At 52.6% G+C, this 14059-nt stretch overlaps 1 protein-coding gene across 5 annotated transcripts in view; it reads left to right on the top strand.

The window, feature by feature from the left end:
• DLGAP4 (DLG associated protein 4) overlaps window positions 1-14059 on the top strand; it is an 85015-nt gene that overhangs the window by 13970 nt on the left and 56986 nt on the right. Inside the window, exon 1 of one of the 5 annotated variants that reach the window (XM_059898784.1) lies at window positions 9120-10153. The exons of the other annotated variants lie outside the window; for them this stretch is intronic. Coding sequence (XP_059754767.1) covers window positions 10123-10153 — 31 coding nt within the window. The 5' untranslated portion in view covers window positions 9120-10122. Of the gene's footprint in view, window positions 1-9119; window positions 10154-14059 lie in introns of those variants that run through there. 5 annotated transcript variants of the gene reach the window in all.

Here is a 14059-nt window from a genome sequence, read left to right as displayed (position 1 = left end):
CCTTTCAAATCATGGCTGATATCTGGGCAGATCCCCGAGCTTTTCCAGTCATTTTTAGACCTTAAGGAACAGTCTCATTTTCAGGTGTTGAGAGTCTGGTCTCATTTCAAAACATCAGTCTCATCTACTTCAGACCTCATGCACCTGCAGCTAGGGCCTGACTGGGCTCAGAAGCCCACAGTGGGGAGCTGGGCGTGGTGGTCAGTGTCTTCTCTGTTCCTTGTTCATCAGTGGCCATTTCTGGTTCCTCCAGTGGGAGGGGAAGGTCGCTAGTGCAGATGTTGTCTGGCATCAGGAGTATCTGTGTGACAGATGCCACTTGCTAGCTCTTTCTCTTAGGTGGTGCTTTCAGAGTTTCTCCTATCCTGCAGGGCCCTTGTGGTGTCTTCTTTCCTAGCATGGGCAATCCCCCTCCAGGCCACTGCTGCTTATTCTGCCTCAGTTTCTCCACCCAGTGGTCCCCCTCCTCCGCACTCAGCCTCTTTTTGCCAGGGGACCTGGCCCTGCCAGGCAGGCATCTTGGGCAGACTCCTCTGATGACAACTCCAGCCCTACTGTCTCCCTCAGCTCCCACTTAACCCATGTGAAAATGAGGCCTGTGCCTTGCAGAACTCTGAAAGTATAGGCTTGTCTGCTACAGCCTTCCTTCTAGACCTGCTGTCACAGCTAAGCCTGCCAGCCTCTCCACGTTAGAAGTCTCCAAAGCAGGTGTCGGGGTCCAGTTTCTTTGGCCTCCAAATCCAGGGTATCCCTGCCAGCCTCTCCCAGGCACTCTGTTACAGTCTTATAGGAGTCTCAGATAAAGGATCAGATTCCCCACATCATCAGGCCCAAGGAAAGTTCTCTAAGCAGGAGGTGGGCCTGGGGAATCAGATAGCATGTCAACAATTTTCTTCAGATAAACCTTCACTCACCAATCTCCCCCGACCCCAATCACTCATGAATGGACTGAAGATGGGTGATGGGCTACATGTCCCAGAGCTGTCTGGGTCCCTGTATTGGTCAGCTATTGCTACAATAGTGCTGCAAAGCAAACAACTACAAAATCAGTGTAATACAACAAGTAACATTTATTTCTTGCTCCCAAGTTTGTGGGTCAGCTGGAATGGCTCTGCTCCACATGTTTCTCACTCTCTTCCTGGGACCAAAGGGTCCTCCTGGGAACAGTGGCTTTAGCAGGGCATGTTCTCATGTTGATGGCAGAAGCACAGAGAGCAAGCCTAACTACACAGGCACATTTCAAGGTCCCTGCTTGCATAATATCTGCTAAAATCCTATTAGTTAGAGGAAGTCATAGCTCAAAAACAAGGGATGGAGAACTATCCTCCCACTGTGTGGACAGAGGAAGGGGTGAAGAACCAGGGTCAGTAATTCAATTTACTGTGGCCCACTTTCTTGGCCACATTTATTTGTGTCCCTCTCACAGAAAATACCCTTATCCCAAAGATCCAGAAAAGTCTCATCCAATCATAACATCAGGATCTCATGGTACACCTGAAACTAATATAATATTGTAAATCAACTCTCCTTGAGTAATAAATAAATACATAAATACATGCATACATACATACATAAATTTTTTAAAAAGGAAAAAACATGTCATGATCTGTGTCAGATCTGGATGTGGCTCCTCTTGATCAAGCAACCTAAAATCTAAAATTAAAAAAAGAAAAAGATATCTACCTCCCACCTCCCAACCCCCCCACACACACCCAGCATACATTGGTAAAATAGGGGCAGGATGACTGCAGTCTACACTCCTGTTCAGAAAGAGGGAGAAGGGGTTCAGAGACTTACTGATCCATGGCCATTCTGAAGTCCTTCTGGGCAGATGTTGGGCAAATACTCTGGGAAAGGGAATGTCTCTTGACTAGGCCCAAGCTCTATGCCCTGGGGTTGATTCCCTAAGCCATGGTTTTCCGTAGCTCTTGGCTCTGCTCTCTGAAAGCCCTTCCTTTTCCATTAGCCTTGTTGGACATGTCTAAAGAAAGCACTGGAGAATAGGCCTTTGGGCAACCAAAGAGCCTTCTTTGTCTGCTTCCTGCCTGAAGAAAGTTAGGGACCCAGATGTCTTTTTACATCTTGAGTGGTCTCAGTCCTTTGAGCCTAAGCTGATCATAGTTTTGGCCACACACCTCCCTCAAACACTTTATGGGTTTTCTATGTATTTGATTCCACTTAACCCCATGTACCAAAAAGCACACCCACAATTATTTTTGAGTCATGTCAGTCTCTCTCAACTCAATTATGATGACTTTGGGTGCATCAGGCTTCTGTGGGGCCATGCTCTTAAGCTTTCTAGAAGCTCTTTTGAGCAGCTAAGAGCATCTACTGAATGGTAACTTATTATTTTAGAGTATTAATAAAAGATGTTGTAACCACATCCTCGATTTGATCTGGCCCACATGCTGTATCTTAAGGCCATGACCTTGGTCTGATCTTTGTCCCCAGGCTGTATATTAATTTGAAACTGATTTACTGGCTGGAGAAGCTGGAGTTGACTGATCTCTTGTCCAACTCAGCAAGTTCTGGGCTCTCTGTATTCCCTCTAAACACTCCCTGTGACACTCCCTGTTTCTTTTATGAATTCCTCCTTCTTCTAAGTCCTTACCAAATTCAGCCCAAAGGAGCCAGCTCTTGCTTTCAACATTTTACCTGGAAACTCTCTTGCCCAAATCCATTGGTTCTCTTCAAGTTACTGTAGATTGACAGTTTTACCAAGCATTTTGTCTCTGCAGAGTATGGGTAACCTTTTTTCAAGCCTCCTCTAACAGTTTGCTCACTGCTCACCACTTGGTCCCAGAGCCAATGCTACATATTTTTGTTTTTGTTGCTTATACACCCCACTCTTGGTACCAATTTCTGTATCTATCAACTATTATCACAATAATGCCGTGTAACAAACAAGCACATCTAATTTCAGAGGCACACAATAATGCGCATTTGTTCTCATTCATGAGTTTTTTGGTTGGCTGGTTCTGCTCTGCGTGTCCTATATTCTCCTCCTGGAACCAAAGCGCACTCCTGGAATCAGTGCCCTAGCCAAGGCATGTACTTCTCATGGTGGTGGCAGAAGTATAAGAGGGCAAATCCCACGGTACAAGCTCATTTCAAGTCTCTGTGTCACACCTATGAACATCTGGTTGGTCAAAGCAAGTCACATGAGCCCAAAGCCAAGGTCCAGGGAAATACACTCAACCTTTTGTGAGAGAAACTGCAGTTACATTGCAAAGGGCACGAACACAGCGAAGGGTTGAGAATTGAGGCCAAAAATTCAATCACGGCCCCTTCAGCACATCCCGTATGAATAATCCAGCATTTCTGGCTTTAAATGTAGGGATGTGGGGCTCCAATTATTCTCAGTTTGGGGGCTTAAGCCCAAACCAAGATACTCAAGAAAGTACTGGTAGCAACATCTGACACCTACCCAGACATGTGTGCACATATATATCTACTTATGGATATATATAAGGTTCTGTACCCTTAGACCTCTCTCTCTGAAAACATATAAAAACACATGCACACTGATATTCTCACATGCACAAACATACACCTAATCTCTACATACAGTTGCACATGCTCTCACATATGTGTGTGTCTCCTTCAAGGCTCATGCCACCTCCACACCTGTAAGGAGATCATGCCCCTAACAGATTGGAGCCACCAAAAAAATCCCCCCTACCCCGTGTTTCCCCACTCAGCCCTCCCTCCAGGTCTCCATAGTGACCACTACATACTTGCTCCTCTCTCCTCCAACCCCTGATCCCCTCATCCTCGGCAGGTAAACTCACCTGCCTTGCAGGGAAAACCAAAGCCACCAGATTTTTCAGACCTGTGCCCAGAGCTGCAGTTGGTCCCTACAGTAGCTTAGTGCTGGGTTAAGAAAGACACTTAACTGTCATCTATTGGAAAATTATCATGATGCACAATTTTTATTAGAATAAGGTCCTTTACTGCCATCTGCCGCAGATGTGTCATAATAAATATATAATTCGATTATGTCTGTGTTGTGAACAGCACCCCCCTTATACGTGGCACCCTTCATCAGTGTAAAACTTGCACCACCATCCATGGCATTCTGGCCTGTAACCACCTCCCTCCTCACAGACACACCCCACCACCCACAGGTACACCCTCCCTCAGACACTGTCTCCCTGCAGGGGTCACCCCTACTCAGAAGGCTGCCCCCTGTCCTCAGCATATGTCTCCAAGAAGTGAGCAGTCCGGGGCCTGTCCCCCACCTAGGGCTGTTCTGAGCCCCCAGTCGCTGAGGGGCATGAAAGCTCTTTGTCACCTTCACATGGGCACATATGCTCTCAGGCCATATGCCGGCAGGTGGGTGGATGGGGAGGCCACTTACTGAGATGGTGAGAGCCTGGGAGGGGCGGGCCCCTCCGGAGTGGCCCTGGGCAGGGCATGGAGCTGCCCACCACCCCCCACCTGCTGGCTGGGGGCTGGCCAGCTTCCCAGCTGCCGGCACCCCCTCTGTCCCTCCCCTTCTCTGACCCAGATTCCACATTCCAGAAATAGCTCTGGCAGGTGACTGGCAGGCAGGGTCGGCCCCAGCTGGGATGGTGGGGGAAACAGAAGCTTCGCTACATACACATGCCCCTCCCCAGCCAAAGGACCTACCTGGGAGGGCCCACGGGTGTGCCATTACCCCCTCAGTCTGCCCCATCCTGCCCCCTCTCTCTCCACTTCTGAGAAAGAAAAGAAAGAACAGAGAACGCGCTCCGTGCCACTCCTCCCTTCTCTGACGCTGCCCATCCCCCATTAGCGCTCATTCTCCTCTTCTCCCTCCCTTCCTCCATCCCTTTCTTCCAGCTTCCCCTCCCCTCCATCATCTTCGCCTTCTGTCTGCCTGTCTCCCTCAGCCCTGTTTCTCCCCACCAGCCTTTCTCCCTTTCTTTCTTCTCAATTTCTGGCCCTTCTCCCTCCCCAGCCTCCCTTTCTGTGTCTCTCCCACTCCCTCTGAATCACAAGGGAGGCTGTGACAACACCTAGGAGCGGTGGCTGCTGGGTGGTACCTGCCACCTGCCCCTGCCCCGCACCTACCGCATTCCCCGCACCTGCACATGGGTACACGTGTGTACACGTGCACATGTGCACACACGTGGAGTCACTCTCTGACAGTGCTTGGGATAGGTTCCTGGACTGGGAAACACCCTTGCTCCTTGCTCAGGGGACCTGAGTTCTAGTTTCAGCTGTGCTGTGTCACTCTGGGTGGGTCCTGACCCCTCCCTGTGCCTTCAAGTTCTCCATCTATGTTGTGAGGCTTGGGTTTGGGGACCCCCAAACACCTCCTATCTGAGTCACAGAATGCTCTGTCCTCCCTTCTTTGTCCCCTCTCCCCTCCCCCAGAACTCTCCCAGTTTCTTCTCTGATTTACTCTCTCCTCCATAGACACAGGAAGGGAGGCTGAGAAAATTCCAGTAAGCAGCCAACCTTCCAGGCAGCCTTGTCCCCCAAGCCCTCTCCCAGGCCTGACCCTAACAGTCTCCGGTTATTACACTACAGGCTCCTATCAGGTTGGACACTCCAATCCCCAGAATATCAGGGCTGAGAGGAACCTGAAAGACCATCATGTCCAGAGATGCAAATAGACTTCAACTCACATGTCATCTCTGATCCCTGGAGCTCAGGACTGAGATTGGGTTAAGCAGAGAAACGTGCCACCATCGATTAGTGATGGCTGCTTTGTCCAGGAATGTTGCATTTATCTGACATTCCTTGTTTAGCCCAGTTAACCACACACACACACACACACACACACACACACACGCACATACACGTTTACAGATTTTTTTTTAATTAATTAATTAATTTATTTATTTTTGGCTGTGTTGGGTCTTCGTTTCTGTGCGAGGGCTTTCTCTAGTTGCGGCAAGCGGGGGCCACTCTTCATCGTGGTGCGCGGGGCCTCTCACTATCGCGGTCTCTCTTGTTGCCGAGCACGGGCTCCAGGCGCGCAGGCTCAGTAGTTGTGGCTCACGGGCCCAGTTGCTCCGTGGCATGTGGGATCTTCCCAGACCAGGGCTCGAACCTGTGTGCCCTGCATTGGCAGGCGGACTCTCAACCACTGCACCACCAGGGAAGCCTGTTTACAGATATTTTACAAAGAAACTGTAGCCTAGAGGAGGTGAGTGTCAAGTCAGGGTCACCCAGTTAGAAGGTCAAGGAGCTGTTTCCCACCTCGGTCTGCCTGACTTGAGTTCCCCATTATCCTGTGTTGGGGGGGCCATCCGAGGTCCTGGTAAAGAGATGCAGTGTGGTCACAGGAGTTTCAGGGAGAATTATCTGGCCACATGGGCAGGATGGATTGGAAGCTGTGCAGTGGTCCAGGCAAGGCACAGTGAGGCCTGGGCAGGGGCCATAGAGTCAGAGAGTAACGGGAGGGTCCAGGAGGCCTTCCTAGAGTGAGTGATGAGGAGCCAGAATTCCCACCTCCCGAAATAGGCACCTCTCCACAGAGGGCACTGGGCAGAAGGTGGGCTTCCTCCCACAGTCCCACCCAGCCTTGGACCAGGAAGTTCCTGGTTAACTGAGTCACTCTCCTAAGTCCCATTTTTAGACAGATCCATTGAGCCTTCTGGGGGAAATAGTGATTGGGCTTAAGGACTGGTGGGCAGGCTGGGAACCACAGCTTTGAGATTCTGTTTTTTTTTTAACAAACTTTTTTTTATTTTTGTGGATTATTTTTATTTTTAATTTTTTTATTTTTGGCTGCGTTGGGTCTTCGTTGCTGCACACGGGCTTTCTCTAGTTTTGGCGAGTGGGGGTTACTCTTCGTTGCGGTGCGCAGGCTTCTCATCAAAGTGGCTTCTCTTGTTGTGGAGCACAGGCTATAGGCGCGCAGGCTTCAGTAGTTGTGGCGCACGGGCTTAGTTGCTCCGCATGTGGGATCTTCCCGGACCAGGGATCGAACTCATGTCTCCTGCATTGTCAAGTGGATTCTTAACCACTGCGCCACCAGGGAAGTCCCAGCTTTGAGATTCTTGAACAAGAATAATTCCTTACTCCCTCAGGGGTAGAGAGGTCAGGCCAAAGGAGGAGAGACTAAAAGGCTTAAGTTGAACCTCGGAGGCCCTGAGGCCATGGTTAAGGGCAAGAGCCTTGCAATGAGGCAGCCCTTTCATTGAATAGATGCTTACTGATCACCTCAATGGGCCAGGCTCTGCTCTAGGCACCAGGGACACATCAGTGAACAAAAGGGAAACCTCTGCCTTCATAGAGACTACATACTTTTGGGGGGGGGGCAGATAGGGGGAGGCAGACACAACAATAAGCATAAATAACTCAAATAAGTATATGGTTTATTGGCAAGTAGTGTAGGGCAAGGAGTACTGGGAGTGCCGGCAGCAGGAGGAGAGGGGTATTGCAGCATAAACAGGGTACCAGGATAGAACTCATTGAGACAGATGTTTGAGCAAGCACTTGAAGGAAGTGAGGGAAGGAGTAGTGCTGGGGAGGTACTCCAGGCAGGGAGAAGAGTGGTACAAAGGCCCTGAGGCAGGAGGGTGCCTAGTGCATTGGAGGAGGAGCAGGACTGGTGTGGTTGGGATGGAGCAAGATAGAGTCAGGCATGTGCTTTGGGGCTTCCTGAATTTTCCTAAGTAATCAATCTAAAGATAAAGACTAAGTGAATGGTATAGGTGTAGCATAGTGACTGTGAGAAGGGCAAAGTAAGCTAATATTTTCGAAGTGCTTAGTACAGTGCCTGGCATCAAAAAAGGCTCAATAGCCCTCAGTTGCTTTTGTTACTATTATACCTTTATGCAAGACAGTGGTATTGGAAAGACTGTATCATCTTCTTGAATAAGATGCTTTTTTAAAAAAATTAATTGATTTATTTATATTTTTGGTTGCGTTGGGTCTTCGTTGCCGCGCGTGGGCTAGAGAAACCAGTTGTGGGGAGCGGGGGCTACTCTTTGTTGCGGTGTGCGGGCTTCTCATTGTGGTGGCTTCTCTTGTTGTGGAGCACGGGCTCTAGGAGCATGGGCTTCAGTAGATGTGGCACGCAGGCTCAGTAGTTGTTGCACATGGGCATAGTTGCTCCGCGGCATGTGGGATCTTCCCCAACCAGGGATTGAACCTGTGTCCCCTGCATTGGCAGGCAGATCGTTAACCACTGCGCCACTGGGGAAGTCCCTTGAGTAAGATTCTTTTCTCCACTTTACATTTGGAAAAGAGATGCACAGAGAAGGGAAGGGACTTGCCTAGGTCACCCAGCAAGGCAGGTGGGGGAGCAGAAGCTGGATCTGCAGGTAGGTGCGGATGAGGGATGAGACCCCAAGGACCAGGACTGTGAGTAGGGGGACTCGCAGGGGAGAAGTGGGGAACTGGGAAGGCCATGAGCCGTCAAGGGAGTGACTTATGAATTTAGGCAGCTCCTACTGCACTTGGCTCTCCAAGCCATCCTGGATGTGTTGGTTTTTACTGGAGGAAACGAAGGCTTAGGAGGTTGAATGAGTATCTTGTCCAAGGTCACACAGCCCTCCGGAGGCTGAGCAGGGATTCTAACCCAACCTGGAGGACCTCAGATGAGCATAGCAAAGCGAGGATGGAGTAGAGGGGACAACTAGAAACACTTAGGACGTACAGCCGATAGCACCTGGGGGGCTAATTTGACCACACAGATATGAGAAGACCACCTCAGACTGCTTGCTCTGAGCCTCAGTTTCCCCCGGGAACAGCGAGGTGTCGCCACGATAAACTAGTGCAGAGTCTCCTGGCCCCTCTCTCGTCAGGGAGCATGCGTCTGGTTCCAGCTGGAACCGGTTTGGTGGGGGCGGCTGGAGGGGCGGAGTCCCCCGTGCTTAGGCATGCGCGTGCTGACGTGGGCGCGCGCTCCCTCTCGGGGTCGGGCGGCCTGGGCGTGGGCTGGACTGAACGTCTTGCGCGCTTGCGCACCCGCCCCTCCGCGCGCGCGCTACGGCCACGTGCCGAGAGGGCTGCGCGCGCCCCCGCCCATCCCGGGAGTCCCGAGCGACGCGTGCGCGCGCGTGACGCGGGGGGCGGGGCGGGGCGGGGCCGGCGCGGGGCTTTAACCCAGAGGCCCCGCCTCTCGGGCGTACAAAACCGGAGCCTCGGGCCGGGCCGCGTGAGGGAGGAGGGTGAGTGCCCGCCGCTGGCCGCAGCTGCCGCCAGCCCGTCCGTCACTTCGTCGGTCTGTCCGGTCCACGTCGTCGTCGCCGCCTCCTCAGCCCGGACGCCTGGGGCCCGCCCAGCGCCGCCCGGAGCAGCCGCGGCCCCGCGAGGAGACGGGCGCCGCCCCCGCCCGGCCCTGCCCTGCCCCCGCCCTCCTCCCCTTCTGTCCGTCCGTCCGTCCGTCACCCCGCCCGCTCGCGCTTCCGTCCTTCTGTCCGGCCACCAGCCCTCGGGCCCGTAGCCCCGCTCCGCCTGCTTTGTCTCTCCCTGGCTCGCTGTCTCTTTGTCTCTGCCCTCGCGCTGCCTCCCAGCCCCTCCCTCGCTCCCCGATCTCGGGTCCCCCTCAAGGCGCTCGTCTCATCCCTCAGAGCCTCCCCCCTCTGAGCGCCCCTCATCTTTGGGGGTCCTTTTTTCAGAACACCTTCCACACTCCCCCAAGGCTCTCCTCTGAGCTTCCCGCACATCCCTTGAGGGTCCTCCCTTCCATCTGTCCCCCCAAATCCCGGGGGTCTTGCCTCCTCTTAGCCCTCATTTCTTCAGGGTTTTCCCTCTTTTGATGTCCCCCGTATACGCTGATACCTTCTAGATCCCTTGGGGTCTCTCCTTGGGACCCACAAAGCTCCCCAGCTCCCAGACTTCAGCGCCCCTCCCTGCCTTCCCTTGGTTTGTCCGCTGTCGCTGTCTCTCCTTGTTCTCTCTCGGGCCTCCGCGCTCCTCATTCCTCTGGGTCGGGGCCCCCTGCTTTGCTCTCCCTGCCTCTGTCTGCCCCCGCATCTGTCTTGCTGGTGTCACCACTCGATGTCTCTTGCGCTGCAGACCCCCTTTTAAGGCTACTCCTTTGCCAGGGCTCTTGCCGCGCCCCCTTGCTTTCTCTGCCCCGGTCCCCTGTCTCCCCTTCTCTCTGCTCCTGTGTCTCTCCCTCTCCCCTTTTCTGTCTTTGCCGGTCTCTGGGTCTCTGACCCCCATCCGGCCCTCATGGCTTTGTGTCTGGAGCTCTTGAAGCAATGTGAGTGGTGGGGTGTCCGGGTCTGGCTGGAGTCCGCCCGCAGGCTGGCCGCGGCCGAGGCTCCATGGGGTTGGCGCTGGGGCGAGGGCTGGCGCTGGGGCAGGAGGCTCTGGGGCCTCCCCACAAAGGGGGCAAGGAGGGAGGGGCCAGCCTGTCTGGCAGAGGTGGGAGTGGGGAGCCTTCCTGCTCTGAGGCTTCTGCTTTAGTTGCTTGTGTGTGTGGACGGTGCCACGGGCTGGGCATCCCTGCCCGCTTGGCCCTGCATGGCCTGGCATTTTGTGATTGCTTGTGGGCAGGCCTGGGCTATTTTGGAGCCAGCAGGATGTGATATCACTTGGGCGTTTATTTAGACGCGATTGGGGGTGGGGACTACGTTCTTGCCAACTTGAGTAATCAAATTTTGCAGGGGGGGGTGCGGCCTCCTAGGCAGCTGGGCTGTGTGGTGTGTGGCCAGAACTTTGCAAGAACCAGGGTCTGTGCTGCCTTGGTCTTGCTGAGACTGTCAATCAGGGTGAGGGGAGAGAGGGGTTGTTCTTAACCTGACCACCCTTGAGGATTAGGTTTGGTGGTCTAAGACCTCTGCGGCCAGCCTCAAGCTGTGTGACCTTGAATGAGACCTTCAACCTTTCCAAGTCTCAGTTTCTCCATCTGTAAAAAGGGAATAATTATGCCAGCCTCACAGGGTTGTCATGACAATCAAATGAAACATCTGTAAAGACACTTCGGGTACTGTCAGCCTGTCTTTAAACTGAGCCCCACAGAGGGAAAGCAGCTTGCCCGGGGCACACAGGCTAGTTCATGGCAGAGTTGGGACAGGGATCCAGGCCTGGGACTCCCCAGCCCAGAGTTCTTTACCCACCCTCCCACTCCATTGCCACCTGGTTGTTCAGAAATGCACCTGCCCTTCCAATAGGGCAGGGGGCAGGCTGCCCCTTTTTATGCCCCCATTCCTGGTTGCTCTTTGCCAGGTAGTAAAGATAGGTGGGTGTGCCCAGCTGGATGTCTGTGCTGGAGACAGTTGGATTTTCCATGTTCCATCCCATTGTTGTTTAAGGGTGGGCCCTGCTTGGCCAGTGGCACATAGGAATAAAGTCTGTCAGTTTGTGGCTGTGAGCCCCACCTGCTTTTCCAGCTTCCCGTAGAGTGGGGGAACAAAGGCCCCAGCTGAGAGATGCTCCACAGACAGCTGGGGTCTGCTGTCAAGGAGCCTCAGATGTCCCAGAACTTTGGAGCAGGAGATAAGATCAGCTATTGTAGCCCCCTCGTCTTACAGATGGGGTCCAGAGAGACCAGGGACCCACAGAGGATTTCAGCCAGGACTCCTGTGTCCTCTGCCATAGCACTGCCTCTGAGGAGGTCGCTGTCTGGCTGGTGTCACCTGCCCACTGGTGTATAATGACAATTTCCAACATCCGTTGACCTTTTACTGTGGGCCCTGAGCTTGACACGCTACACAGACTACTTGCAGCGGGGAGGAGAAAGGGCTTGGTCTCTGGCCTGAAAGTGGAGGGAATCAGGGTTGTGGTCCCCACATCTCACCTCTCAGGGAGGCTGCTTTTGCCTGGGCTTCAGCTTCCTTATCTGTAAAGTGGGAATGATAATCTTTGTCCTAAGGCTGATTCTGAAATCATGGAATCCCTAAAGAAATTCTGTGAGGCAGAATGCCAAGGTTCTATTCTCGGCTCTGATGCTAAGATGCTGTGTGGCTTCAGACAAGTGTCTTCCTCTGTCTGTATTTTTCCTTTGAAAAAGTGAGGAAGCTGGTTGTTGTGCTCTCTTAGGTGCTTCCAGCCCTGACATTTGAGGATTTTAAGGTAACTGAAACGCCACCTATTTGCACCTACATCTCATCTTACCTGTTAAAAGTGTGCTTGATCACAAAATAAGAGGCAGAATGTGTTGAGTGCTGCCAGATGTGTGCTGATAATGTGCTGTGGGGTTTCATCGGAGAGAGATCTTGTCTGGGCAAAGGGATCAAAAAGGCTTCCGGAAGGAGGCAGTGCTTGAGCTGGGCCCCTATACCAGACATGTTCTGCCTCTTATACAAACTGTTCCAGAGAAAGAGTGCGGGTTTTCGGGCGGCAGACACCTGGTCTTAGTTGGTCTGCATCACTCGCTGCCTGTGTAATCTTGGGCTAGTTACTTTCTTTGAGCTTCAGTTTCCTCCTCTGCACGCAAGGTAATCATATTTACACTGCAGGGTTGTGGTGAGGATTAAGTGAGATTCTACATTAAAAAATACCTAGTACACAGTAGGCGTTTAATAAATGTGAACTTTCACCTCCAGATAATATCTGGATCCCTTTTTGCTTTGTGGGAACAAGACAGAGGCCCAGCCTCTCCCTCTACCCACAGTGGCTGGGGTTCAGGTAGCAAGGAAAGCACCTCCTGGCTGTTCTAATATGTAACCGCAGTGATCCTCTAACCTCTCGCTTGCTGTGTGGGACATTGTGTAATCTGCCAGGCTCTTTCCTTTCCATTGTTCCTCACAACAGTCCTGGGAGGAAGTCAGAAGCCAGTGGAGTTCTCCCTGTTTCACGGGTGAATGAAGAAGAGGGGCCCAGGGAGGGCTTGCTTGACTTGTCTCCCCCCTGCAACCCACAGCGTTGCTCCAAATTTATTGCTGCTGCCCGGTAGCCTACTGCTCGGGCTGCCTTCTCTGGATCTGGCGTCTGTTCTGCAAGGAGGGTTTGTTTGGCATTTCCCCAGCCTCTGAGCTCATCTCAGATTTAAATGGAACTAGCTTGAGGTTGGGTGGGGACTGAGTCACCACCTTCCCTGGCTTTCTCGTCCTGAGCAGCAGCCAGACACACCCAGGGGGCTACTGCCGTAGACCTGCTGGTTGTAGACCCTGCACACAGCAGGCTCTCCTCCCAGAAGCTCGGGTGGCTCAGGAATGTCTCTCTCTGGACTCTCAGGGGAAGGCGGCAGTGGTGGCTCCCTATGTATTTCTTCACCTCAGGGATCTGAAAGCACAAGCCACACTGAGCTGTTGTTGCCTGGCCTCTCCTGCGCCAAGCCTTTATTTGTGCTGTGCCCTCCCCCGTGGTGCTGTCTCTTCCCTTTGAGGCCCACATTGTCAAATGCCACCTCTTCCAGGAAGTCTCTGATTGCTGCCTCTGGAGTCAGACTGTGAATTCGGTCCCAGGTCCATACTTGCTGAAAGTGTGACCTTGGAGATCACTTAACCTCTCTGTGCCTCAGTTTCCTCATATATAAAAATTAGGCTCCTCATCTTTACAAAGTTCAGGTTCCTGAGCTCTATTCCCAAAGATTCTCATTTGGCAGGTCTGGGGGCAGGAATCAGCTTTCTAAACCAGCCCTCTGGAGGAGTCTGATGCTGAAAGCCTGTGGGCCGCACTCTGGGTAAAGCTGAACTGAGAGTTTCTCGGGTTGGTGTCACAGTTTGGCTTGTCCCTACTGTGTGACCTTGGATTGATTGACTTTCTGCGCCTCAGTTTTCTTCCGTGTCAGACTGGGATGGAAATGCCTTCCTCACAGGTTGCTCTGAGGGTGCAAACTCGTGTCGTAAAGGCCCCTCAAGAAATGGGAACTTGTCGGCTACACTGCCGTTCACAGGGTGTCGGGGACTGTGCTAAGCACTTTCTGGCATTATCCCAGTGCATTATTGCAACAATCCTGTGATACAGGTCCCAATATTATCCCCATTTTCCAGGTGAGGAGACTGGCCCCTCATCATGGTCTTTGTTTCAGGCAGGATTGGTTGTTTCCAGAAGCAGATTACCCTTCCCCTGCTCAGTCCCGGCAGCAGACACTGTCAGACCTGGCCAGGGTGAGGACTGTGGAATTGAACATCTGGGCAGGAATGCAATCCAGTCGTCAGCAGGAATTTAATGAGGTTATCGAGGTGTGCGGTGTGAGTGCCTCTCAGGTTCCCAGGTTTCC

This window comes from Balaenoptera ricei, chromosome 15, assembly GCF_028023285.1.
Source record: "Balaenoptera ricei isolate mBalRic1 chromosome 15, mBalRic1.hap2, whole genome shotgun sequence".
NCBI lineage: Eukaryota > Metazoa > Chordata > Mammalia > Artiodactyla > Balaenopteridae > Balaenoptera > Balaenoptera ricei.
This window is presented reverse-complemented; position numbering and strand designations above follow the sequence as displayed.